General features: G+C 46.4%; 1 protein-coding gene across 1 annotated transcript in view; it reads right to left on the minus strand.

Moving 5' to 3' along the window:
- The window catches only part of CACNA2D4 (calcium voltage-gated channel auxiliary subunit alpha2delta 4), a 114,752-nt gene that overhangs the window by 51,133 nt on the left and 36,954 nt on the right, over positions 1-26,665 (minus strand). Inside the window, exons 17-26 of the mRNA XM_004381277.2 lie at positions 25,473-25,559; positions 24,824-24,895; positions 18,494-18,555; positions 17,132-17,199; positions 15,087-15,132; positions 14,897-14,994; positions 13,311-13,404; positions 9,477-9,569; positions 6,647-6,774; positions 1,268-1,348 (exon numbers count right to left, since the gene is read on the minus strand). Coding sequence (XP_004381334.1) covers positions 1,268-1,348; positions 6,647-6,774; positions 9,477-9,569; positions 13,311-13,404; positions 14,897-14,994; positions 15,087-15,132; positions 17,132-17,199; positions 18,494-18,555; positions 24,824-24,895; positions 25,473-25,559 — 829 coding nt within the window. The remainder of the gene's footprint in view (positions 1-1,267; positions 1,349-6,646; positions 6,775-9,476; positions 9,570-13,310; positions 13,405-14,896; positions 14,995-15,086; positions 15,133-17,131; positions 17,200-18,493; positions 18,556-24,823; positions 24,896-25,472; positions 25,560-26,665) is intronic.

Below are 26,665 nucleotides of genomic sequence, written 5' to 3' on the forward strand. Positions count from 1 at the left end.
GGTTCAAAACCACCAGCCACTCCACAGGAGAAAGACATGGCAATCAGCTTCTGTAAAGATTACAGCCTAGAAACCCTATGGAGCAGTTCTACTCTGTCACATGAGGTTACCATGAGTCAGAATCCACTTGACAGCACCTAACCACAACACAATAGGAGATGCAAAAAGTTAATGAGCTAGGTTCTAGTTTACCCAGAGGCACCTCGGAAGAGAGGCCTGGCAATCTACTTTTGAAAAATCAGCCATTGAAAATTCTATGGGAAAAACAAAACCAAAAAAAAAAAAGAAAAGAAAAGAAAAGAAAGAGAGAGAGAGAAAGAAAACAAACAAAAAGAAAACCATACGGAGCACAGTTCTACTCTGATACACATGCGGACACCATGAATTGTTGGAATCAACTTGATAGCAACTGATTTTTTTAAATGCCCATTAGATTGCACAGATTTTCAGAACATAGCTGGGTCCAGGTCACAGAAGCCAAAACCAGAATAAGGAGGGCTTCACCACACAGTCCTGCTGGTTCTCAGACCACTAGGCAGAGACGCCAAGGACTTTCTAGGCACCAAGAAATGACAAAGTTAGCGGGAAGCTTGTGAGGTCATTGGGATCCTGTATCAAATGTCTTGGGCCAATTGCAGAACAGAATAGTGAACTCGGGCTCTAAAAAGAAATTATTTGAGCTCAAAATGAGCTTTATTAATTATTAGCTGTGGGACTTTTGGCACATAATGTTTTTTTGTCTTGGTTTCCTCATCTGTGAAATGGAGCCAGAAAAGTATTGGCATCATTGGGTCACCATGAGGATTAAATGGGGAAGAGCGTGGGAAGCAGTTAACATGGCGCCCAGGACGTACTGAGCTCACAGATTCAGCTCTTACTTTCAGGATTTGGGTCACAAGCCAGGTTCTCTCTTCACTGAGATACTAGAGCCTGCCTGGGGCAATAGAAAAGCAACCAGCAGAGGGAAGGAGGTCTGGGTTGTAGCTTCTGTTCCATATGACCTTGAACAGATCGCTTAATCTCTCTGGGTTTCATTGGACTCACTTCATAAATTATTTTAGATCTAAGTTTATGGTTTTATAAACTAAAATGACTTAGGAAGGTTCCACTCCACCTCATTCCCACATTCTACCTGAGAAAATTTACTGAGGGAGGACTGTGGCCCCTGCAGAGGATACCTGGGTCCTCCTGCAATTACTGTGTGCCTTATTGTTGACCTTGACTCACAACCTCCCTGGCCTCAGGGGCACCAAAGGGCAGCTCCTACCTGCAGCAATGGCTGTCTTCTTGTCCACTGTCACAGCTACAGCTGTGCTCGCCGTTACTACTGCTGGCTGGCCTGGACTTTCTGGAGAAACAGAAATTGCCAAGTCACTTTCTCAGTGCCTGGGGAAGACGGAGTGGTTGGGGTAGGCCAAGCCCTAACTCTTTCTTGGAATAGATAACAGTTAATGTGCTAGGTTTGATTCTATTCAGAGGAGCCTCAGAAGAGAGACCTAGTGATCCACTTCTGAAAAATCAGCCATTGAAAATGGTATGGAGTGCAGTTCTCCTGACACACATGGGGTTGCCATGAGATGGAATATAAGTCAGACTAAGACCTTCCTTGAATGACGGTAGGGGGTGTGAGGTGTGTTTGGGCCCATTCCTATCACCACCAGTCTTTAGGGAGTATCTCTTAAGGGTCAGGTGCTGCCCGCCTTTTGGTGCAGATCTGAGCTTGCCAGAGAAATACATGAACAATGTGGTATGTCACTGTCACTATGATGTTGAGATTTTTGCTCTGTTTGAGGGCATCCCATCAGTATTTCTTCAAGCCTGTCTCTGCTCGATGCTGTCCACTTGAGCTATAGGCGGCATCAGCTTAGGATCCTCCTTTGACCCATCCTCCCCACAGATGTCTTCTCCACAAGACTTCTGTTGCATCAAATGAGACTTTGGGCAATGGACAGGCTGTGTTCCAGGGCTTGGTGGTGGGTGATCCTGGGCTGCCCTTTCTCAGTAAGCATGACTCATAGGTGACACTGACAGTCCTGCTTGGGAAGCCAGATGCCACACATTCATCTGGAGGGTTCAGATTGGCAAAGAAGGCTGAATGGTGTCTGACACATCCGTGGCATTCTATAAATCCTGGTTGTTGGTGGGGCTAACCCACCACCACTACTCCACTACCCCCCAAGGCCTTTTGCTTGCTTCACGGTTGGCTCCTACACTCCTGTGACACCCCGCCACTCTTCTGAAGGGCAAGAAGTCTTGTCTTGAGTTGCCTTTTCCACGTCTTTTAGAAGAATCAGGTCATCATCATTGTTGTTGTTGCCGTTAGCTGCCATCGAGTCGGCCCCTGATTCATGTTGACACCGTGTACAACAGGATTGGACTGTTGCGATCCATAGGGTTATCATTGGCTGATTTTCGGAAGTAGATCGCCAGGCCTTTCATCCTAGTTTGTCTTAGGCTAGGAGCTTCCCCTGAAACCTGTTCAGCATCATAACAACATGGAAGCCTCCACTGAGGAACAGGTGGTGGCTGTGCGTGAGGTGCATCAGCTGGGAATCGAACCCAGGTCTCCAACTTGGGTCTCCCCCATGGAAGGAAAGAATTCTATCACTGAACCACCACTGCATTAGGTGCAGAATTTAGGGGACGGTTTCAGCTCCACATTAAAACAGAGTCTCTGTGGCTCTGAGGTGGTGTAGGCTAGTGCATGACCTTGGACTTCCTAATATTCACCAGTCCATGGTCCTGGACTAGCTTTTCAAAGTACTCTTGTCCACAGGCCAAACTCTGTTACTAAAAATTGCAGGGCAGGAGCCAAATTTTATCATGAGATATCATATTTTGTTGGAATGTCTTTATATCAAATGTCTGAAACAAATCATGGGAATCTTGCATTACTGATATTGCAATAGTGTCGGTTGTAACAAGACTTAATTACTGGTTTCTGGTATCTGTTATATTGTTATATTGCTAGAGTCCCTGGGTGGGGCAAACTGTTAATGTGCTTGGCTGCTAACCGAAAGATGGGAGGTTCCATTCCAGCCAGAGGTGCCTCGTAAGAAAGGCCTGGAGATCTACTTCTGAAAGATCACAGCCATCGAAAACCCTATGGAACACAGTTCTACTCTGGCACACATGACGTTGCCAAGAGTTGGAGTGAGCTGGATGGCAATTGGCTATATTGCTAAGATTACCCATCACTCCATGATGAAATCAAATATCTCATAGAAATCTAAAATTATGCTTTGATACTAGGAACTTCCATGTATAAGGTTGTTCTTGATTCTAGGAATTTGTCATGATCAAAGCAGTAAGGGGACCCAAAAGATGCAGAAGTCAGCTTCCTCACCTTGCCTCTAGATTCAAACATCTAGCAGGCACTGTTGTGGCTGACCCCTGTAGGATTCCCTGGGCCCCACAGCCTGCTCTCTGGGCCGACCTTCTGTTGTACGTGTGGTTCCAGCCAGCACAGGCTTGTAGGAAACACCCAAGTGAGGGTGTGCAGGCCCTAATGACGCATTCTCTGGGGACAGCAGGAATTTCAGCACCTGGGTCACATAGCGGCCACCTGGCCCTGCACCTGGAGCGAATGAGCAGGCAATCAAGAGCTGGTGAGGCACTGCCCGGGGGCTGCCCCGGAAGAGGTGGGCTGTAGAGGGGGCAGTAACAGTCTGTGCCACCTGGGCATTGGCGAGACTCTGCCATGTGCTGGCAGGTTTCTCAGGCACTGAATACAAAAGACAGCTCCGTGTGGGCAGAGCTCAGCCCACCAGGCCCCAGGCAAAGGGCAACGGTGGCAGAGGGAAGCCTTTACTCACCCGGGAGCCAGCTCCTCCCCTTCTCCGCCTCCTCAGGCTTTTCCCCCATTAAAATGAAAGTGTTGTTGTTTTCTTTCTTTTGGGGTAGATGGGAGTGTGAAGAGGTGGCCACGTGTCTCCAAGCATGTGCATGAGCTAAGCAAGTAAGCGAGGGTGTGAAAACAGAGCGAGCTACCCCCTCCCTACTCAACAGTCCCCCTTTTTGGGTTGCCAGCTTCCCTCTCTTCTCCTTGTGGCTCAGTTCCCCACCCACCCGCCCTCCTACCTCACCACCACAAAAAGATCCCCCAGCAGCCAGCAGGCAAAGTCCCAGTGACAATATAGGCAGGAGGGGGCCCATCACCAGGGGCTGAGGTGTGGGGGCTGGGGCCTTACCCCAGGGACCCTCCCCTGAACCCTGTGGGGAGCCTCTCTTTGGGGAGCCCTTTGTGCTGCTCCAGATGGTGCTGGCCAGGGAGGAAGAGCTGCCTCTTTCCGGCTCACGGTGAGCAGTGAAAGAAGGGGACCCTCATCTTGGCTTTGAGGACCTCCCTCATGGGCTTTCACTGGGATTGGAAACAGCCCTTTTCTCCCCCGACTTCCCGCACTGCATTCAGTGTAGTGAAGAGCCTGGATATGGTGCTAGCAGATCTGGGTTCTAGCCTGGCTCTGTGGCACCCTAAGCTGATGATCCTGGGCAGGTCACGGAACCTCTCTGCAACTCAGTTCCTCTCTGTGTAAAATGAGGGATAGCAGCAGCACCTAGCTCACGGGGCTGTGCAGATGAATGCATTATAGACAGGATCATGTTTTATACAGCATAGTATTAGTTACCAATCTACTGGGTGGTGGGGATAAGCACAGGATTGCAGAGATGGGTATAAGCACAAAGTGAAGAAGGCATCTGGAGGGCACAGAGGGGATCCGCTTTCATTAGATCACCTCCTCCTCGCTGTCTGCAGCCCCAGGAGGAGCCCGTGGGGCCTGGGCCTCCCCAGAGGTCACCCCTGGGGCATTTCCTTCTCAGGAGCCTCAACGATGGTTTTGGTGAAAGTGGTGGTTGGAAGGGTTTTGGTGGAAGAGCATTGTCATGGATTGGATTGTGTCCCCCCAGAAAAATGTGTGTATCAGTTTGGCTGGGCCATGATTCCCAGTATTGTGTGGTTGTCCTCCATTTTGTGATCGTAATTTTATTTTAAAGAGGATTAGGGTGGATTGTAACACCCTTACCCGGGTCACATCCCTGATCCTATGTAAAGGGAGTTTCCCTGGGATGTGGTCTGCACTGCACCACCTTTTATCTCTCAAGAGCTAAAAAGGAAAGGGAAGCAAGCAGAGAGTGGGGGACCTCATACCACCAAGAAAGCAGTGCCGGGACCAGAGCGCATTCTTTGAACCTGGGGTCCCTGTGCGGAGAAGCTCCTAGTCCAGGGGAAGATTGATGAGAAGGCCGACAGAGAGAGAAAGCCTTCCTCTGGAGCTGATGCCCTGAATTTGGACTTTTAGCCTACTTTACTGTGAGGAAATAAACTTCTGTTTGTTAGAGCCATCCACCTGTGATATTTCTGTTACAGCAGCACTAGATGACTAAGACAGGCATCCTGGAGAAGAAGTTGTTGTTGGGTGCCGTCGAGTCAATTCTGACTCATAGTGACCCCATATGACAGAGTAGAATTGCCCTATAGGGTTTTCTAGGCTGTAATCTTTACAGAAGCAGATCGTCAGGTCTTTCTCCCACAGAGCTGCTGGATGGGTTCGAATTGCCAACCTTTTGGTTAGCAACGGAGTGCTTAACCGTTGCACCACCAGGGCTCCTTGGAGAAGTACAACACCTTGTTCCAAGCTGACTCCCCAGCTCACCCCTTTCCTTTCAAATGTCTCCATTGCTTCTCTCTCCACCTCCTACTCGTCTCTCCTCCAACTGGGTTGTGAATACTTCCTAGGCCTTCTGGCTCTACTGTGGCCTGGATCAGTGCCCCCCTGCCCCCCATAGATAACCTGGTGGAAGGTTTGCTGTGTCTCAGACTTGTGGGCCCCTGGACAATCTCTCAGGTCCTCAGTCTCTCCATGTGTAAATCAAGAGGGTAAGGCCAAATGGGCTTGAAGGACCCTTTTGGTGCTATTTTATGATTTTCTTGGTGGTCTTTTTTTTTTTTTTCCCCTTGGCCATTTTTCCAGAGTGGGAGCTAGGGGTTGGACTTGTTCTGAAAATCTTCCTGGTCTTTGGCTTTGGAGGGTTCTGCCTGGCTTGGTTGGTGGAGGCCCGGCCTTGGCTGCTTTTTCTCACACCCTTAGAGCCACCCACTGTCTGTCTGCACACTCACTCTTCCTGCCAGCTGTGAGGGACCCCATTGACCGAGAAGTTCCTCAAGGCAGGCCGGGGGCTGTGTTGTTGGCCCTGGGAGGCTCCTAGGGGAGTGGAGAACAGTTTGAAGCACAGCAGCCCCCTGGATTACTGTCATTCGATTTAAGGAACTTTCCAAGACACTCAGATTTTTAGAGACAGACGAATCTTAGAGATCAACTCTTCCAATCCTCCTCATATTTGGTACTTGGGCTAGAATCCAACTGTCTTGACTTTTTGGTCAAATCTCTTTCCTTAATTCCATGCTGGAATTTTAAATGCCAACTTTGACTGCTAGCTAGGGAGTAAAATGATCAGCCCCATATTCAGAGCATGAATGATCTTTTCAAGTGGCTAAGTGTGTCAGGAGGGAAGGTAGGAAGGGAACCCAGGGAGTCTGGGCATTCTCTCCCATATCTCCTTACTGCCTTCCACCAAGGGCACAGAGGCGGGGGGGGGGGGCACTCCAATCTTGGCCCCTGCCCCGGAGCACAGGTGTGTCAATTACCTGGTGTCTCTGCTGAGCGAACATTGAAGACAAAGCTGCCAGCAGGCTGCTCAGCAGCCTGGCGGTACCACAGAGGGAAGTGGTCCATGGTGAATATGCTGGCCTCATCTTCAGGAGTCAGGAACTTCCTGCAAGGAGAAAGATTTGGTACCTTTCCCCAAATCTGGGGATCTACTCACTCTTTTTTCCTTTTTTTATATGAAGACATCTTGGCTAGGCCAACAGAATGATTCCTCATTTTGCTTTCGCAGAGTTGCAGATAGTTTGAAAATGTTGTTGTTGTTAGCTGTCGTGGAGTGGGTCCCTACTGATGGCGACTCCATGCATAGTGGGATCACACCATTGTGATCCATAAGGTTTTCACTGACTGATTTTTGGAACTAGATCACCAGGCCCTTTCTTCCTAGTCTTAGTCCTGAAGCTCCACTGAAACCTGTTCAGCATCATAGGAACACACAAGCCTCCACTGACAGATGGTTGGTGGCTACACTGAAGTGCATTGACTAGTGATCAAACCTGGGTCTCCTGCATGATAGGTGAGAATTCTATCACTAAACCACCGCTGCCCTCAGTTTGAAAAATATTAGCCCCTAAATTGGTACTGTCCCCAGAAAACGTTCCCTAGTAATTCTGGCCGTTTCCAGAATCAAAATGATGTTGTAAGTGATGGGACATTAGTATCCAGGAGAGGTATAGAGTCTGTATTATGAGGGAATACTTTCCATTTGTATGTAAACTCCCTTGACTGCAGGGTTTATTTCTTTTGGATATAGCCTCATCTCTTTTTGTCTGGCTCAATGGAATCTCTGAGCGAGGAAATTGTATAGCCAACTCCGTCACTGCCATAAGAGAGGGGCATAAATTCCCCAAAACGGTTACTTCAAAAATCATTGCCTCGAGGTTTTAGGATGCGTTATGAGTTTCCTTTTTTTGAGCAGTTTTACCTTACTAATTATGGTTCCGCATTCCCTGAACACATACCAGCTGACGGAAGGGAGTGTTGGTCCAGAAGCAGAGTGGGAGGGAGGGAGACGCTGGTGGGGGATTTGAAAAAGTTACTGTGGATAATCCACAAGGTGGATATGTGACTTAAGAGTGATTGACGTATATATTCCATATGCACATCTGTCTTGCTGCACAATCCCTGGGTAACAGTTCATGTCACGGTTGGGGGTGAACGGCGCCCTCTGGAGGTTCGTGGTGCACGTGTGGCCATACATGGCAGCTGTGTTCATAAGAGGCAAAGGTCTCTGCCAGCTCAGCGAGATCTGTCTGTATTGAGAGCCCCTTCTTTCACTCTTAGAAGCTCTTTAGAGAGGGTGCAGGGGAGTATTGCGAATGTTCCCACCCCGCTTCCCACCTGCAGGTGTGGTTCATCCTGTCCAACACTTGCCAGGCAAAGCAAGGGTATGCGATTTTCTGATTGGAGTGGAAGATGAAGGCATGGAAAACAGAAGGGATGAGGAAGCATGAGTGGGTGGTGAGCTGGAGGGGGTGGTGAGCATGGAGAAGGAAAGGCTCCTGCCCCAGATCAGGACCTTAAGGTGCATCTACAGTGTATGCACTGGCTCTGGTCCTTCTGAGTCCTTTGTCTCTTACAGGGAAGACGAGCAGGACAGGGTCAGTGAAACAGAGAGCTTTCCTCTGTTTCTACCTGTCAAGCAATGAGGGGAGGTAAAGAGGAGAGGAGGGGAGAAAGGAGGGAGGGAGAGGGAAGAGAAACTTAAATTGTTTTCCTAGAATGCCTTAGCTTTGCTTAGCAAGTGTGGATCTGTCACAGAGTGCTGGAAGAATCTCAAACATGGCACTCTGTGGCTAAGTGCACTGTGTTTAACGAGAAAAGCATCGTGTGGGTGGAAAGCAAGGATGGTGGTGTCAAATCTGCTCAGTAACCCTCTCAGCAGTTTTCCTCCAGGTGCCTGCTTGCTCCGACCCATTGGAGCCTTGTGGTTTGGAGTGATAGGTGTCCCTGTCCCCTCAATAGCACCCTTCTCTGGGCTTCCATTGTCCTTTTGCTACAGCACTCATTGAGATGGGCACCCTGGACAGCCTGGTCCCTGGGCCCCTCAGGCTTCCCCCCGAACCTGGGGTTTGCTTAGAGCAAGGTTTCTTTGTTGTGGGGGGCTGTGCCGTACATTGTAGGATGTTTACAGCATCCCTAGCCTCTACCCACCAGATGCCAGTCGTACCCGTCCCTCAGTTGTGACAACCAAAAATGTCTCCAGACACTGTCAAATGAACCCTGGGGGGAGGGATGGGAGGTTGCAGATTCATGCTCAGTTGAGAACCGCTGGTTTAGACTCCACAGGGAATTGGAACTGGAATCCTATCAGATTAGGGTAAGAATCACAGATGTCCCACTCTGAGTTAGGGAGTGAGTTGCCTGAAAAGCTTCCCATTTATAGGGCTCCAGTAATAGCTATCTCCCCTTAGGGGATGGGGAAAGTATACACAAAGGAGAGGACACAACCAGAAAATTTAGCTTGTCACGGAGACCAGTCCCAGAAGGGTAAATAATTTCTCTCTGTGGAAGCGGTATCTCTGATCAACTCTTCCAACTTGAAGATCCTGGCAACTTTCTTCCCCACTGGCCACCGTCCCTCTTCTGGGGACACCTCCAGGATGTGTCTAAGCCTGGTGAAAGGGTTACTTTTCTTACTCTCCACTCTGTAAATCCCAGGTCTTCCACCGGCCCTGGTCTCCCGGAAGGCCTAGTATGCTAGAGTCCAAGTCTCTCTCTGTCCACGTGCCACAGGCACACGCCTGAGGACTTTGTCTTTTCCTGCCCCTTCAGGGGTCCCCGCTCCCTGAGCTGGCTAGCAGGACTCACTTGTCGGAGACCTTCTCGGAGCCCACGAACAAGCCGCTTCTAAGGAGGCCAGCCCGCGTGCCCAGGAACGCCATGTCCACATCCTCAGACTCCCTGTGAGGCAGACAGAGTGGAGGTAATTAACATGTGGATGCTGGGGCAGGTCTGGAGGAGGGCAGAGAGAGACAGCACAGGGAAGACCTGAAGGGTTTTCTAGACTTCCTCTCTCCTAGCTCCTGGGCCCAATCTGACTCAGGGGAAAACTTTCTAGGAAGGCTGATTTCCCAGAGAGTTGCACACACATACTCACGAGCCACTGTGAGCGTCAACTGTTACATCAGGGAGAACGGGCTTGCTCAGGCACCTCCCCTTGTTAATTGGATCCCCTGGGCCCCTGCCTCGCTGCTTTTTCAGGTCTAGCTCCTAATTTGTTGACCTGGCTTTGTGGGGGCGGGCGTTGAATCTAGACGACATGGAGGGAACTCAGGCAGATTTTGTCCCGGGGTCCAAGCAAGAGCAACTTCTCAAAACCAACACTCACATAGCACCGCACAGTTTTTAAGCACTTTTCACATATTTACCTTATTATTGAGATGTGAAAGGAAGTGAAAGAGGGGGGACTGACGACTATATACCTGTGAGAAGTCCCAGTGGACTTCATAGTCTTGCCAACAAGATTTGAAAAAACAAAAATCTGTTAGCCAGCTAGAGTTTAACTAATTTTTCTCACAGTCCCAAGGCAGTAATACTATGACAGAGGGCACTGGGAGCTTGAAAATGCACGGGGCCGGGGCTGGAGGTCACCACTTCTAACTTCTTGAAAATTCTGGTCTGTAGTCCAATTTGTTTTAGGCTATTACCCAGTTTCTCTCAGTGCTTGGATCTGTGGGTTTTAGTGAGTACACAACGTGGGCATTACCCAAAGCATTGCCAAGGGACGCACTTTTTCATGAAGACCCAAGTGTTAGGCTGTTGGAGTTTCCCTCATGGAGGGTATGTAGGGGAGGCTGCCCCAGGCAATGTCCATGGATAGTTCCTGGAATCAGATTAGAACAGTTGGCCTGGAGACTGAAAATCACTGAGGAAACGGTCTGGAGATGCTGGTCAGGGCCTCCCCCCACTCCAGTGTTCTAGCCAGGGTGTGCACTGGAATCATGTGGGGACTTAAATATTACAGACGCTGGAGCCTTGAGATAGACCCATCCCCATCCAAGGCGCAGGTGTATCTTTAAAAGCGTCCAGATCCAATTCTCCATTCAAAAGTAGTGAGAATAGTACACCAGTGTTCATTTCAGCATTATTCACAATAGCCAAAAGGTAGAAACTACCCAAGTGTGGTATATCCACACAGTGAGTAAATTTGCTCAGTTTCTCTTTTAATACTTAAATGGCTTCATTTTTTACTTATAAATCTCTGAGTCATTTGGAATTTATCCAGGTATATGGTATGAGGAAAGAATCCAGTTTTATCATTCTCCATATGGCTACCCAGATATCCAAAGCCAGTTATTAAAAAGTTCATCTTTTCCCCTCTGATTTGATACGCTGCCTTGATCTTACACTAAATTTCCACATGAAATTAGATGTAGATGAATTTCTGGGTTTTTTATTCTGCTGTATCAGTCAGCCTGTCTGTTCATGTGCCAATATCACTTTTATAAGTTATAGAGATTTTGTAATATGCTTTAATCTTTGTAGGACCAACCTCCCCTCATTTTCTCTTCTTTTTTGGGGATTTCCTGGCTATTCTTGGAAATAGATGTTAGAGTCAATTTGTCCGGCTCCAGAAAAATACTGGGTAGCATTTTTAGTGGGATCTCGTTAAATTTATAAATTAATTTAAGGAGGATCAATCTCTTAATGACGTTGAGTCTTCCTATCCAAGAACGCAGTATGTTTTTCCATTGGTTCAAGTCTACATTCGTGTCTTTCAGGAGTGTTTTATAATTTCTTTCTGTAGGTTTTTGGACACTTCTTATAATTATGCACAGGTATTTTAGTTTAGTTTAGTTTTTGCTCTTCTAAATAGACCTTCTCACATTATCTCTTCTACCAGGTTTATGTTTGTATAGATTGTCATTGTTAGTTGCCATTGAATTGATTCCAACTCACAGCGACCCCAAGTGTTCAGAGTAGAACTGCACTCCATAGGGGTGTCACGGCTGTGACCTTTTGGAAAGCGGGTAAAAGTTATTAATTTCTGAACGTTGATATTACAACCTGTTATTTTACTAATTCTCTTATTATTTTTAGTAGTTTTCCTATTAGTTCTTTTGGGGTTTCCAGGTATATAATCATACCATCTTTAAATAGAGATAATTTGATTTCTTCCTTTCCAGGTTTCATTGCCTCTAAGCACTTTCCATTGTCTAATTGCATTGCCCGACCCGTTCAGCACCTTGTTAAATGGCAGTGGTGAAAGCCGGCATGCTTGCCTTGTGCCTATCTTTAATGACAGAGTCTTTAGCCTCATTAAGTAAGATGCCGACTTTCAGGCCTAGGTCAATTTTAATTTTATTGAGTGCTTTTTTAAAACATGAAAGGATATTAATATCTTTTTCAAAATGTCTTTTCTGCATCTATGGAGATGATTATCTGACTTTTTCCTTAGCTTTACTTATATGTTATTTTATATTAATTCCCCAAGTAATCTTTTCTGATACACACCCTAGTTAAGAATATTTGCTTCTCGATGCTTCTCAACACTAAAAAGCATCTGTGGCTCATCTACGAACTTGGAAAATGAAGAGTGTGCCTCTTCTCTCCAAGCCTACTGCTCTAATCCACTGTACGACGCAGAACAGTACAAGGGTTAAGAGTCTAGTCTCTGAAGCCGGGCTACCTGGTTTTGATTCCAGCTCTGCTACTTACTAGGCATATGACCTTAGGCAAGTTGCTTGATCTTGCTATGCTTAGGTTTTCTCATCTGTAAAATGGGGATAATGATAATATCTGTATTGTAGGGTTGTTGCGAAGATGAAATAGGTTAATATACTCTAACCATTTAAATAGTACCTGGCCTGCTGTATTCTTAACCTTATTAATATCTTACACCACCTTCCACATACTCAAGCACACACACGTGCGTGCGCACACACACACACAGGCAATTCGTCTTCTTCTCTCTACCTGGCCATTAAACAATCTAGCACCAGGTAAAAGGTCAGCAAAGGATTGAGTGAGGGAATCTAAAACCAGTTGCTGTTGAGTCGATTCTGACTCACGGTGACCCCACGTGTGTCAGAGTAGATCTGTGATCCATAGGGTTTTCAATGGCTGATTTTTCAGAAGTAGACCACTGAGTCTTTCTTCCGAGGTGCCTCTGAGGGGACTCGAACTTCTAGTCTTTTGGTTAGCAGCCATGCACGAAGGGGCTGGAAACTACGGAGGTAAGGTTTGCACTTCACTGGTGTCGAGAAGCTTACTAGCTGGAAACAAGGCTCAGATCTGCTTAAACTGTTCTCATCACAGCACTTAGGCTAACAAGCTCTCATGGGTAGAGCCTGACCCAGAGGGAGGAGTTCTCAGGATGGCGCTACCCCGGGAGGGGTGGTATTTGGGCCCATGTCCATTAGACTGTGAGGGAACCTGTAGTTGGCATTTTTTCAAAGGGGAGAGAAGGCAGCAGCAATTTGCTGTGTGTGGAAGTTTGCTGAGTGACCTGCTTTCCTCGGGCTGTGTAAAGGTCATTCTCACTCCGCCCACATCTTACCGCCCTTTATCATCATTCATCTTAGGCCAAGAGGATGCCAGCAAGGTAGCAGGAGGGACCCTGACTCAGCAACGGAATCCTGGGGCCTGAACTGATCCTGCTGCTCTTCCTTCTCCAAGCCCTCAGCCCATCCTGGGACGTACTCAGAGATGTTGAGAGCCAGCCCAGTCCAATAGGCTTCCATGGGAGCCGTCACCACTGCGTCAAACAGCACCTCCTGCAGCAGCTCCTCATCACCTGGGTGAGCAAGACGGGGCAAAATAAAAGAGTAAGTCACTTGTTTTGCCCATGGTATGGACATAGCTCACCTCTCCTTTTAAGGAAACTTGAAGTTCAGGGAACAAGCTATGCCTCAAACATGTATCGGGAACATGTAAAACTATCTGTGTGAATTGAGGAAGTCATGAAACCTCTTTCAGTCTTAGCTTCCTCAACTCCAAAATATGTGAGTAAAATGAAATGATTCTAAGACTCTTTCCAGTTCTAACATCCTATGGAGTTAGGACAACACCTCTGTGACATCACACTTGGATCTGGGCCCCACCTGTCTCTTCCATCTCAACTCATCACCCTCAGGACACGTTGGTCTCTTGTCAGTCCTGTGGATTTGAACTTGCCAGCCCCTGCTTGCCTCAGAGCCATGCTGTTCCCTGGTCCGAATGCTCTTTTCCCCACTCTGCATGGGTAGCTCTTCTTATCCTCAACTTAAGTAACAGCTCCTAACAGAGGTGGCCTTCTCTGACCATCTGTTTAATTAAAGCAGACTCCATTTTTCTCCCTCACAGCCCCCTATTATGGCACTTTTCACAATCTATGATTATCTATGTCTACACATACATACTCGCTTGTTTATTGTCTACTTTCTCCATTAGATTATAAACTCCACGAGAGCAAGGGCCTTGTCTGTTTCGGTTATCTCTGCACCTTCAGTGCCTCGCCTGGGGCATGGCCCAGATTATATACAGTGCATATTTGTTGATGGAATGAATGAATGAACAAATGAATGCCCTGTTGGGCCAGCATGGGAGGCAGAGTCTCCTCATGGGGGGTGGGGTGCTTATGTGATATGATGACCTGCTCCTTCTTCGAATGAGGAAGAGGAAGGATCATGCTAAGGGTATGACCCAATGATATGACCATTTGCCTTAAAACTCGTTTAAAAAAAAAAAAACCCATTGCAGGTGAGTCAATTCTGACTCACAGCGACCCCATAGGACAGAGGAGAACTGCCTCATAGGGTTTCCAAGGAGCAGCTGGTGGAGAATCAGGTTTTATAAAACAATCACAGACCCAGAGGCTTTAAGAGCCCATCTGATCTCATGCTCTCTTCTGCAGAGATGAGGACTCCAGGGTGCAGGGTGTCAGCTCCTTGCCCTGGGCCCACTGTTAGGTGGTGATCGGAACAGGCCTGACTAGCAGACATGTGAGAGCTTTTCTTCTGAGTCCTAACAGAGGTCTCTGGACAGGGGCTTAAAAGGATCTCAGTCCCTCACATGGTGATACATTCATGTCACCACAGCTCCAGGAATGCTTAAACACCAGCTTGGCCCTATAGCAAGGCTATCTCTGCCTTGTTTCTTTAGAAATCCCCCTGTTCTCCCATGGCCACCCATGAGTTCCAGAGATAGGGCCACGAGGTAGCCTCCTCCCACTCCTGCAAGGTCCTGAGCTACAGAACTCCATTGGAAAAGTTCCCGAGGTGAGGCCTCAGTGGGCGGACAGCACTCACACTCCAGGTCTGGGTCCTCCCTCATCAGGTATTTGACCATGGCCTCCAGCTGGCTGAGCTTCCGGTGGTCTGGGTCGATATCTGTGACGCAGTAGATCCTAGAACCCGGAAGAGCCAGCATTACCTGCAAAGATTCCACCATTCTCCCTCCCATTCTCTATTCCTCATGAGCAGTGACTTTCTTGCTTACCATTCACTGGCCAGGGTCACATCTGGGTGAAGCAGGTCGTGCAGGCCTGAAACCAGAGTTTGCACTCAGTACCGTATGTACCTACTGTCAGCAGAATGTGCACCTTGCACTGTTGAAAACTAGCTGCCCAGTGAGCTTCTTGAGGATAGGACTGGGCTTTATTCTTTCCTTTGTCTGGGCACTGTCCTTAGCTCAGTGTAGGCACTCAGTCACGGATCATGCATTTGTTCCTGTTGCTCCCACTTCCTCAAATGATTCTTTGCCCCATTGCTTCATGTCCAAATACCACTTTTTCTTCAAGGTTCAAATACAATGTCTTCAATGATCTACCTGGCCAGGAGTCATCTCTTCCTCCTCCTTCGGCATGTCCTAATGCTTCCACTAGATAGCAGCTCTGCGAGGAGGCCCCCCTCTAATTCTTCTTAGGATCTCTCTCAGGAGCTGATACTTTGAAATCAGTATTTCAGTCTCATTGGCTTTATTGCACTCAACTGAGCTAAATGGCGGGTCAGAGATAAGCCTGGAGATGGGCTGTGTCTGCTTTATGTAATCTCTGCAGCCTCACTGCCCAGCACGGCTCCTGTACTGGCCACGTATGCACTCAGCACGTTTGTTGATTGAATGAACAAATGGGCAAACATTCTACTGAGCACCTACTCATGCTCAATAATACATAGGAGCCCAATCAGGGTTCTGCTAAATTAAAAGAAAGGATAATGGAAGGTGAAGGGGTTGGGGGGAGCATCTGTGGAGCCATTAAAAGGGTTACCGGACTGACATAGACACAAAGCAAATACATAAAGGGTGAGGTTCCTTTCCTCAGTAAACCCCGCCAATTCTATGATTCCAGGCCTCTGACCTCTGGTCCATCTCACCACAGAGATGGGTAACATATAGCCCCTTCTGTCCCCTGAGTAATCTAACCTGGGAATACCTGGGTAGAGGAAGAAAAGCATAAGAAGGAAGAAGGCTTAATGGAGGCCTAAGGATTTTGATTGTTTTGGGGCAAGGGAAGACAGAGAAGGAGAGTGTCCCAATAGACATGGATACATGGGCAAATAGAGTGGCTACACGGGAGAAGACAACCCAGTCTAGGTGGGGGAGAGGGGATCTGCCAGGGACAGCTTCCCAGAAAAGTGACATCTAAGCTGGGACCTGAAGGGTGAGTCAAAGTTAGCTGCGATAAGAGGACTGGGGGATGGAGGGAAGAGCATTTTGGGGGAGAGCATAGCATATGGGAAGGCCTTGAAGCTTAGTGTGTAGAAGAATGAAAAAAATTCAGAAAGCTGTCAAAGTTCCTTAAGCAGCGACATGATCAGATTTGACATTTCTAGAAAGATCCCTCTGGCTAAAGTTGAGAGAAAGAAAGAGGCAGGGAGACCAGTTAGGAGGCCATTGTGGTTGTCCAGGAGAGAGATGACAATGACTAGCGTGGTGACAGAAAATGGATAGATGAGATGCATTCAAGGGATAAAAAAGGAAGACTTGATAGAATGTGACTGTTAAGTAGCTTAGTGACTAGATTTTCCAGGACTTCCTGCGAGATCCCTGACCCCTGGATATAGGTTTTGTTCTCTCAAGTTATTTAGGCAGCTGCAAGTCAGGGACAGGGAAACGGGGTCCTTCTCTCCCGTCCTCCCTCCGTTTCCAGTCATTCCTCTCAGGTTCACTTCCCACAAGCAACCTTACTCTTCCTGGTCTTCTCTCTTTCTTACCCCCTCCTTTTAGTCTTCTGACAGCGTTGTTCAAAGCAACACATTCCCTTGACTGCCCTACCTCTCTGGCACTGCAATACTCCCAGAATTGGACTTTGCGTTGCCAGGCTTTGTCGGTTGTTGCAGGACTGACTGCCTGGCCCTGCATGGCTGGGTACCGGGACACACAGACCCCGCCCCGCCAGGCAGCCGCTGCTCTGAGAGCCGGCTCTGATGCCTCAAACCCAGCAGGCTGTCGAACCAGCTCCACCCTGGGGTTGGCCTTGCCCAGTATCCCAGGAGAATCCAGGCTTTCCTCTAAACTGTCCACCAGAACTTGGTCTGACGCACCTTCTTCCACCGACGTGTTCCCCAGGAGGATGTATTCTCCGTGGCCCCGGGATAGCACCACTCCCAAACTGCAGGGGAGAGCAGAGAACACACACACACATCCACAGCACATGACGATCCATCTCCCGACTGCTTCCTGGTCCTTCCTTCATTCTAAGTTTACGAGATTTTTTATGCGCATGACATACAGCGCACATGACAAGCCACTTTTTGTGGCTCTGGACTCACAGGCTGTCCCCTCTAGAACTCAGGCAGCACTTCTATTTTTCCATCAGCCGTTCTTCCTGAGAAGGACCCTGGAAATTCGCTACAGCAAGAGCCCTCTCAGCTCCCACTTTAATCAAGGCACATCCTGAACCTCACAGCAGCCCCCAGAAATGTAGAAGGGCCTCCATGTCTCACAGGCTATCCCGCAGATAGGAAATTCCTTTCCCTCCTGGCGAGTCCCACCATGCCTTCCTCTCCTGGTAGAGCATTGGTTTTCAACCTTGGCTGAACATTTGAATCACCTAACCCAAAAACCAAACCCGTTGCTGTTGAGTCGATTACGACTCCTAGGGACCCTATAGGACAGAGTAGAACTGCCCCATATGGTTTCCAGGGAGCAGCTGGTGGAGTTGAACTGCAAACCTTTAGGTTAGCAGTCTGAGCTCTTAACCACTGCACCACCATGGCTCCACTGGAATCACCTAGGGAGCTTTAAAAGATACCAGTGCTGGGCCCCACCCCTAGAAATTCCAATTAAATTGGTGTGGATGAGGCCTGGGCCCTGGTATTTTCACAAAGTTCCTCAGGTATTCTAATGAGCAGTCAGGGCTGGGAATCGCTGCTTTAGAGAAAAATGAGGTAATTCAGAGATATGGGCCATTTGTTTCCTAATTTGTATAATGCCTAGAATCAAATATTTATAGAGTTTGAGCGAACTCAAATATCTTCAAATTTGATCCTTTTATTTTACAATAAGGCATTGCTTTAGGAGTTTTATGTAGATCCTACCATTTAATTCTTACAACAGCTCCGTGAACTAGTTATTATTATTACCCCCATTTTACAGATGAGGACTCTAAGGCACAGAGAGGTTAAGTAACTTGACTAAGGTCACACAGCCTGTAAGTGGTGGAGTTGGGTTTCAAACCCAGGCAGTTTGACTCTAGAGCCTGCACTCTTGATCACTAGGCTACACTGGCAAAAAGGCCTAGCCCTCAAGTTTCCTGAATGCTGACCTGGGTCTTTTTCTATTTCCACAACACCGCCAACTAAATATGACAAAATCCATCCCTCAAACCTCAAAATCCTACCCCAAGTTGTTGGTATTCATGTTTCATACACCTTCCCTCTGCAAATAAAATGTGAATCCCTCACCTGAAAGGTGTGTCACTGATGTCTGTGAAGAAGTAATCATTGGTCAGGAAAAGGACTCGCTTCTGGAAGAGCCAACAAGAGAAGGGTGCTTGCTGGAGGGAAGAGTGCCTGCCCATTCCACCTGCCTTCTCACCCAGTGCCCTGGGAGCGTTCGTCACCTCTGGACCTCTGCCCTCACTTCTCACCTCTTTCTCTGACCATCGCCGATACGACTCATTAACATCTACAGCCAGGATTGTCTCAAGGCCCAGCAAAACCGCCACCCTTTGAGGGTTGCCTGGATTTAAGGACTGGGGTCTAGACCTGCGCTGTCCACTACAGGAGCCATTAGCCACACGTGGCTATCCAGCACTTGAAATGTGAGACTGAGCAACTAAATTAAAATTTTAAAAATTTCAATTAATATAAATTTACATTTAGATAGCTAGTGTGGCTAACGGCTACCGTATTTGATCTAGTGCAGGTGCAAACAATGACTCCAGGGTTCAGTCTGAGATCAGAGAAGACGCTGCCAGTTGGTGCTAAAAACTTCTGGAATTCATCTATATACAATCCACCAAGGGAGAAAGGACACCATTCCCCCCTCCACTGTACCCTACCCCAGGCCATGTCACCCTTTTACAACTTCTTTTTCCTTTCAAAGATGCCATCTTTTAGGTTTCATTTAAATTTGTACAAATTAGGGCATCAGTAGTCTATCGTAGTGGTTAAGGGCATGGACTAGAATCCCTGGGTGGTGCAAATGGTTAATGTTCTTGACTGCTAACTGAAACTGAAAAGTTGGAGGTTCTAGTCCGCCCAGAGGCTCCTCGGAAGAAAGGCCTGGCAATCTACTTCCGAAAAATCAACCATTGAAAACCCTGTTGACACACATGGGGTTGCCATGAGTTGAGGTCGACTCAATGGCAGCTGGTTTTAAGGGCATGGACTAGGCATCAGACCACTGTGGATTTAAACCCAGCTCTGCCACTTACAAGCTGTGGGCTTTTGGGTAAGTTACTTCACTTTTCTAAGCATCAGTGTTTTCATTTGTAAATCAGGATTAACAATAGTATCTCTTGCAAAAGGTTGCTGTGAAATTGTGAGCTTGTTTTTCATTGGTGGAGGTGGGCATGGGGAGGAGCGTGATTTGCTCTGGGCTCTGAAGTGTTCTGTGGGTGGGCCTGTCCATACACACAAGTCAATGTCAGTGGGAAAGTCAAGTTTTGTAGTTGGTTCAGGAGTGGTTCTTATTCCCTGTGTCACTTCTTTCTGGCTTTTCTTTGTCCATTTTAGAAATTGAAGTAAGATGTATTGGACACAGAAGCAGAGGGATGGCATAAAATAAATAAATACATAAATAAAAGGTTTGCTTTCTAGGAACCTGGCTTTAGACCAAACCAGAATGAACAGTTACCTAGTACTGGACTCAGGTCCCTGGGTGGCACAAGGGGTTTGCTCTTGGCAGCTAACCTAAAGGTTGGCGGTTTGAACTCACCCAGTAGCTCTGTGGAAGAAAGGCCTGGCAAAACATTTCTGTAAAGATTACAGTCAAGAAAACCCTATGGAGCAGTTCTACTCCGTAACACATGAAGTTGCCATGAGTCGGAATCGACTCAACAGCGATGGGTACGTATGTGTGTACCACTGAACTCATCCCCTGGTGATGCCCTCCTGCCTCCTCTGCTTCAGTCAACTCCTTCCTCCCAGTTTCTCTCCATCACAGCAGTCATAGGAGATGTCTTGGGAGGTGTCTTAGGGGGGTCGGTAGCCAGCAAGGGTGGTGATGGGCTTAAGAGAACTGTGCTCCAAGGTGTGGCTGGGCTGAGCATCAGATCTGGGGATCATCTTTTTATTTTATTGAAGAAAAAGGTACATACGGTGAAACACACAGATCTTAAGTGTATAATTCAAATAGTTTTGATAAATGCGTACAGCCATGTAATCACCTCCCCAGTCAAGATATGGAACATTTCCATCCTATGAGAAAGATCTCTTTGCCCCCTTCCAGTGAATTCCCACCCCATCCCTTCATAGGCAAACTTTGTTCTGATTTCTATCACCGTAGATTAGCTTTGCCTAGTCTGATGGTGTGTGCTGTTTTGTGCCTGGCTTCTTTTGTTCAACACAATGTTTATGAGATCCATTCACGTTGTTGTACATATCCATAGTTTGTTCCTTTTTGTTGCCGAGTAGTATTTCAATATACTGATATACCATAATTTGTTTCTACATTCACCTATTGATGGGCATTTGGATTATTGTTTCCAGTTTGGGGCTGTAATGAATAAAGTTGCTATAAACATTCTTGAACAAGTCTTCTCGTGCATAGGTGTTTTCATTTCTCTTGGTAAATACCTAGGAATGGAATTGCTGGGTTGTATGGTAAATGTGTGTTTACCTTTATAAAGAACTGCCAAATAATTTTCTTAAAGTTGTTTTACTATTTTATACCCTCACACCAGTGATGGATGAGAGTGCCAATTTCTCCACATCCTTGTCAGCATTTGTTGTTGTCAGTCTTTTAAATTTTAGCCATTGTTGGAGTTCCTGGGTGGGGCAAAGAGTTAAGCACTTGGCTGCTAATTGAAAAGTTAGAGGTTCTACTCCACCAAGAGGCTCCTCGGAAGAAAAGCCTGGAGATCTACTTCTGAAAAATCAGCTATTAAAAACTCTATGAGCACAGATCTACTCTGACGCACATGGGTCGCCATGAGCCAAGGTCAACCGCAACAGCAACTGGTTATCTGCAATATTAAGGAGCAAGTCCATTGATTAGAAATTTTAGCCATTGTAGAGGTTGTGAAATAGAATCTCATTGTGATTTTAACTGGCATGCTCTTGATGATTAATTATATGAGCATCTTTTCATATGCTTACTGGTCATGTGTATATCTTCCTTCATGAAGTGTGTGTTCAAGTATTTTGCCCATTTTTAATTGGGTTGTTAAGTCTCTCCGCTATTGATTTGTAGTTCTTTTTAACCCATCTGTGGCGGCCTCATTTCTGGGTATCCCTCCTCACTTCCAGATACTCTGACAGCCCAAAGTCTGTTCTCTGACACTTCAGAATGATAAAACTGTAACTTTCTGCTTGAATTCTAGCAGCTCCACTCCAAATGGACTGGGGAGAGAGCCCTTGAGAAAAAAGCCACATAAATGTGTATCTCACCCAGTGCGGTTCTCTTGATTCTAGGCTGAATCCCCTTTGACCCTTGTTTCTGCCTGCTTTTGGTCACTTTTAAGTGACTTTAAATGCTGGCTTTTTATATTTTGTCCAGTATTTATAATTTTTATCTGCTGGAGGGTTAGTCCAATGCTAGCTATTCCTCCATGACAAGATCAAGGCTCTGAGATAATCTTTTAAGGCTGAGGCAAAAGGAAGAGAGAAGGGCGGGGGTAGGGTGGGGGTGGTCCCTGAATCTTATTAACAGAAAGAAAGAGCTGGACAGGTTTGGAAGGTAGAGAGTGAAGAGATGTCAGACCAATCTGCTCTTTAACAGACTGCCTCCCTTTGCTAGAAAAAAGAAGTACATATGTGTGTTTGTGTGTGTGTGTGTGAGACAGAGAGTAAGACAGAGAGAGAGGGAATATCTGAGAGAGTGGCACAGAGCACTCTAATCCTGTGTCCCTGAAATCCAGTTGTCGTTGTGTGCCATCAAGTCGATGCTGACTCACAGCAGCCCTACATGACAGAGTAGAACTGCTCCATAGGGTTTCCAAAGACGTAATCTTTACAGGAGTAGATTGCCCGGTCTTTTCTCCCACGGAGCTGCTGGGTGGGTTCAAACTACCAAACTCTCAGTTAGCAGGTGAGCTCTTAACCATTGTGCCACCAGGGTCCCTTTGAAATCCAGCACATGGGGATTGAAGGAACATAACAGGAAGCTGCCCAACTTCCTGTACCAGCTACTGGTGTGTGTGTGTGTATGTACGCACACATGCCCAAGACAGGAGCGTTAACTTGGGAGAAACTGAAGCCTAGTGAAGAACACTGTGCCTGCTTCTCTCCCTCCCTCAGTGCTAAGTATTTGTTTTAAACTATCAAACAACAGGAGAATGATAAAAAAGGATACCTTGCTTTTCTGTTTTATTCTTTTAAACACGTATCCCGGGATATTTGACCAGGATGGGTTAGAGACGATGATACCTGTTATTGGTCTGCATTTTGGAACAAAAATCCTGCTATCAAGGTGACAAATAGGAGGCCGGCAAACCTGCAAACCTGGACTCTATAGATTTGATAGCCTAGATATTGGCCCAGATTGTGTTTTTAACATTTTTGGAATTACTTTGTGTTGTTGTGAGTTGCTGTCATGGATTGAATTGTGTCCCCCAAAAATATGTGTATCAGTTTGGCTAGGCCATGATTCCCAGTGTTGTGTGATTGTCCACCATTTTGTCATCTGATGTGGTTTCCCTATGTGTTATAAATCCTATCTCTATTATGTAGATGAGATGGGATTAGCGGCAGTTAATGAGGCAGGATTCAATCTACAAGATTGGATTTTGTTTTAAGCCAATCACTTTTGGGATATAAAAGAGAGAAGTGAGCAGAGAGACAGGGGACCTCACACCACCAAGAAAGAAGCACCAGGAGCATACCGTGTCCTTTGGACCCAGGGTTCCTGTGCTGAGAAGCTCCTAGTCCAGGGGAAGATTGATGATAAGGACCTTCCTCCAGAGCCAACAGAGAAAGAAAGTCTTCCCCTGGAGCTGACACCCTGAGTTTGGACTTCTAGCCTACTAGAGTGTGAGAGAGTAAACTTCTGTTTGTTGAAGGCATCCACTTGTGGTATTTCTGCTATAGCAGCACTAGACGACTAAGATAGTTGCTGTTGAGTTGATTTCGACTCATGGCAACCCCATGTGTGCACAGTAGAATGGCTCCAGAGGGTTCTCAAGGCTGTGACCTTTTGGAAGCATATCACCAGTCCTGTCTTCTGAGGCATCTCTGAGTGGGTTCAAACAGCCAAACTTTTGGCTAGTAGTCAAGTGTTCACACATTTGCACCATCAAGATATACTACGTTGCTGTTGTTGTTAGGTGTCATCGAATCGATTCACCCCACGTGACAGAGTGGAACTGCCCCATAGGGTTTTCTAGGCTGTTATCTTTACAGGAGCAGGTTTCCAGGTCTTTCTTCCATGGAGCTGCTGGGTGGGTTCAAACCGCCAACCTTTTGGTTAACAGCCAAGCACGTCATTGTTGCATCATCAGAGCTCCTGATAGATATGCTACAGCCATACTCAAATCTGTCTTTCAGTTGCCATATGCCATGTACGTAGTAAATTTTTTATTATAGCATGAAAACTAGTCATGCTTTAAATACACTGGCCAGGCTGAACTAGGTGACAGTGGCCTTGAGCAAGTGAGCAGGAGTCTGTTTGGGATAAGAGTGAGGGTGCATGAAGTGAACCTCTACTCTTTTGGATCAGGAGAAGGAGCTGCAGCCGATAGTGGCCTGACATTACTCACGTTGTCCAGTCTGCCTCAATGGGGCCCTTCTCTGTCGAGAACTTACAAAAAGTCAAGCAGATGTCACAGAAATCAGATACTGGCCCCTGTGAAAATCAGTCCGTGGGTCTAAAAGGGATGCAATGCATTGTTTCTCCTCCATCATGCTTTCTTGTTTGGCTTCCGTGGAGGTCTGTATTTGTGGAAGAATTGGGTCTAATTGTTGCAGACAGATGCCTGTGTTCTTTTAGCTGAGCCAGATGGGCAACAGGAGGAGGAGGTGGGGGTGGCTGTGAGGGAGGAGGTGACATTTGTAAATATGTCAAGGGACAATGAAAATTTTGTAGATGCTCTGGAACCCTTTAAGTGAGAAGACGAAGTGATCTTTTAAAAATGATGTGCAGCTTTCTAAAGATAGTAACGCTATTGATGAAGCTGTTGATTACTGATTATCTGTGGTTACAGTGGATGAAAATCAGCTATAGGGAATACTATTTTCAGCTTCTTCCTATACAACATGTTTTATGAGAGCTACTAACAATTTGCAAAATTAACTGTCACTTTCCCCTTTCCATCATAAACAACAAAAGGTCCAAAAGGTAGGCATCATAAGGAAGAAAGAAGAGTTGTAAATGACTTGGATTAACCTAATGGCTAGCCCCGCAGCCTCCAAGAAAGCAAGCATTGACATGAGCAGTCATGTAGCTCCTTGGCCAGATGTTTCTGATGCACCCTTGAATATGCTCTTTAATCAAGTCCTCTAGGCTGCACGAAGCACTCAGTTCCTACGTTCTAATTCAGCTAAGTCCAAGTCCCTTGTCACCACCCAAAACTTGTATCAACTGAGATGCAGCCTTCCTAGGACCAGCCCCAGGCTCTCTCTCTAGTACCTTACCCCTTTGTCCAGCGGCACCTTCACATCCATAGACAGAGAGCCAGTTTCCCCATTGATCATGGCTGTTCTCAGCTTCAAGAAGAAAGATAACGGTATTACTTCCTTGCCTTACCCTGGAGGGTGGAAGGTATTGAGCTTTACTGACCAGATTAGAGGCAATCCCTAGGAACACTTGGTTTTTCTCTTTTTCCTCTGAGCAGAATACCAAGAAGGTATATAGAATGGATCCTTAAATTCTGTTTAGCTTATAATTTTGGGCTTTCACCAAGTTAGTACTCCAAAGTGGACTGATGCATTAGGGTACATTGTGTCATATTACTGAAACATAATTTCTTTTAGGATGAGCTACTGAGACCAAAAACCCAGCTAAAACATTACTAACTCTGTAGCTTGTAGACATGATCTCATTCATCCTCAGTAATCCTTGTGATTCAGGAAGATATCATTATATATATATTTTTTAGTTGTTTAAAGAATTGTCCATTATAGGAATTGCTTATGGCTTGGGGCTTGGAACTGCTCTGGGACTGAACTGCTTTGTCTGAGAGAAGTAGAGTGGGTGAACTTCAAAGCTTAATGCCATGTGGTTGACCCATTTTGTGGGAGATGGAGCCAATTAGCTTCCCTTTCCCCTGCTTTCCCCACTCACCATTTCAGCTTGGTCTTCCCACTCCACTTCAGAGAGATCCACGCTGTTGTAGTTAGGCTTGGGCTTTAGTTTCTTCCCCTCTTTGTACTGGAGTGAGCAGGTCAGGGAGAAAAACATGAGGTTAGCACAAGGCCCTGCTCATGTTTGATCTCTTTTCTAAAGCTTTCCAGTATAATCATAAAATCGAAGAATCTCAGAGATTCCTTAAGTTTTTCTGGGCCAGCCTTCCACCCAATGCAGAGAGCGTACCTTGCCAACGTTTGTGACAGATGGTCTCAGGGCCTCTGAGCGTTTCCCATGATGAGGAGCTCCCTGTTTTGTGAGTCAGCTTGTCATAGTTTTGGACAGTTCTAATTGCTAGAAAGTTCTTCCCCATGCAGAGCTGAAATCTGTCTCCCTGTAACTTTTACCAGTTGATCTTAGTTCTTTCCCTTGGGGCTACACAGAATGTCTTCCAGCTGACAACCCTGAAAATTTCCAAGGTACTTGTCACTCCTAGGACTTTATTGCTCCAAACTAAATATTTCCAATTTGCAGATGCCTTAACACTCTCTGAATATGCTCCAGTTTGTCAATATTACTCCTAAAATAGAGTGCCCAGGACAAAAATCAATACTGCAAGTGGAATATGACCAGTGCTGTGTGGGTCTGACCTCTCTGGACCAAAATATCATACAGTTACAAATGCTGCCTATGATTCTGCTTAACTTCTTAGAGAGTTACACTACCCTGTTGGTTCAAATTGAATTTTCATTCAATGAAATCCCTTTGGTCTTTCTCACTGTTAAATTACATCTCCACAATCTTATGCTTGAGCACTGAGTATTTTGGCAGAACTTTCCGTGTATCCCTAATATATTTTATCTTGTTAGTTTCAGCCCATTGTTTTAGAAGAACACTTTCTGAATACTAATTTTCTCACTTAATGCATTAGCCATATCTTCCAGACTTTGTAGCATCTGCTTTCTGTGTTCTCATCTTGTTAATAGAATTTTTGAATGGGACAGAACCAAGAACAGATACTGTAGTGCCCTCCCTCCAGCCTGACATAGAGCCATTAATCAACACTCTTTGAGTGTTATTATTTTCTGGCCCTGATTTCTCTATCTTTTTATCTCTCTCTTTCTCTCTCTCTCTCTATCTATCCACCTACCCACCTACCCACCTATCCACCTATCCACCAATCTATCTAC

This window comes from Trichechus manatus, unplaced genomic scaffold, assembly GCF_000243295.1.
Source record: "Trichechus manatus latirostris isolate Lorelei unplaced genomic scaffold, TriManLat1.0 scaffold00081, whole genome shotgun sequence".
NCBI classification, from domain to species: Eukaryota; Metazoa; Chordata; class Mammalia; order Sirenia; family Trichechidae; genus Trichechus; species Trichechus manatus.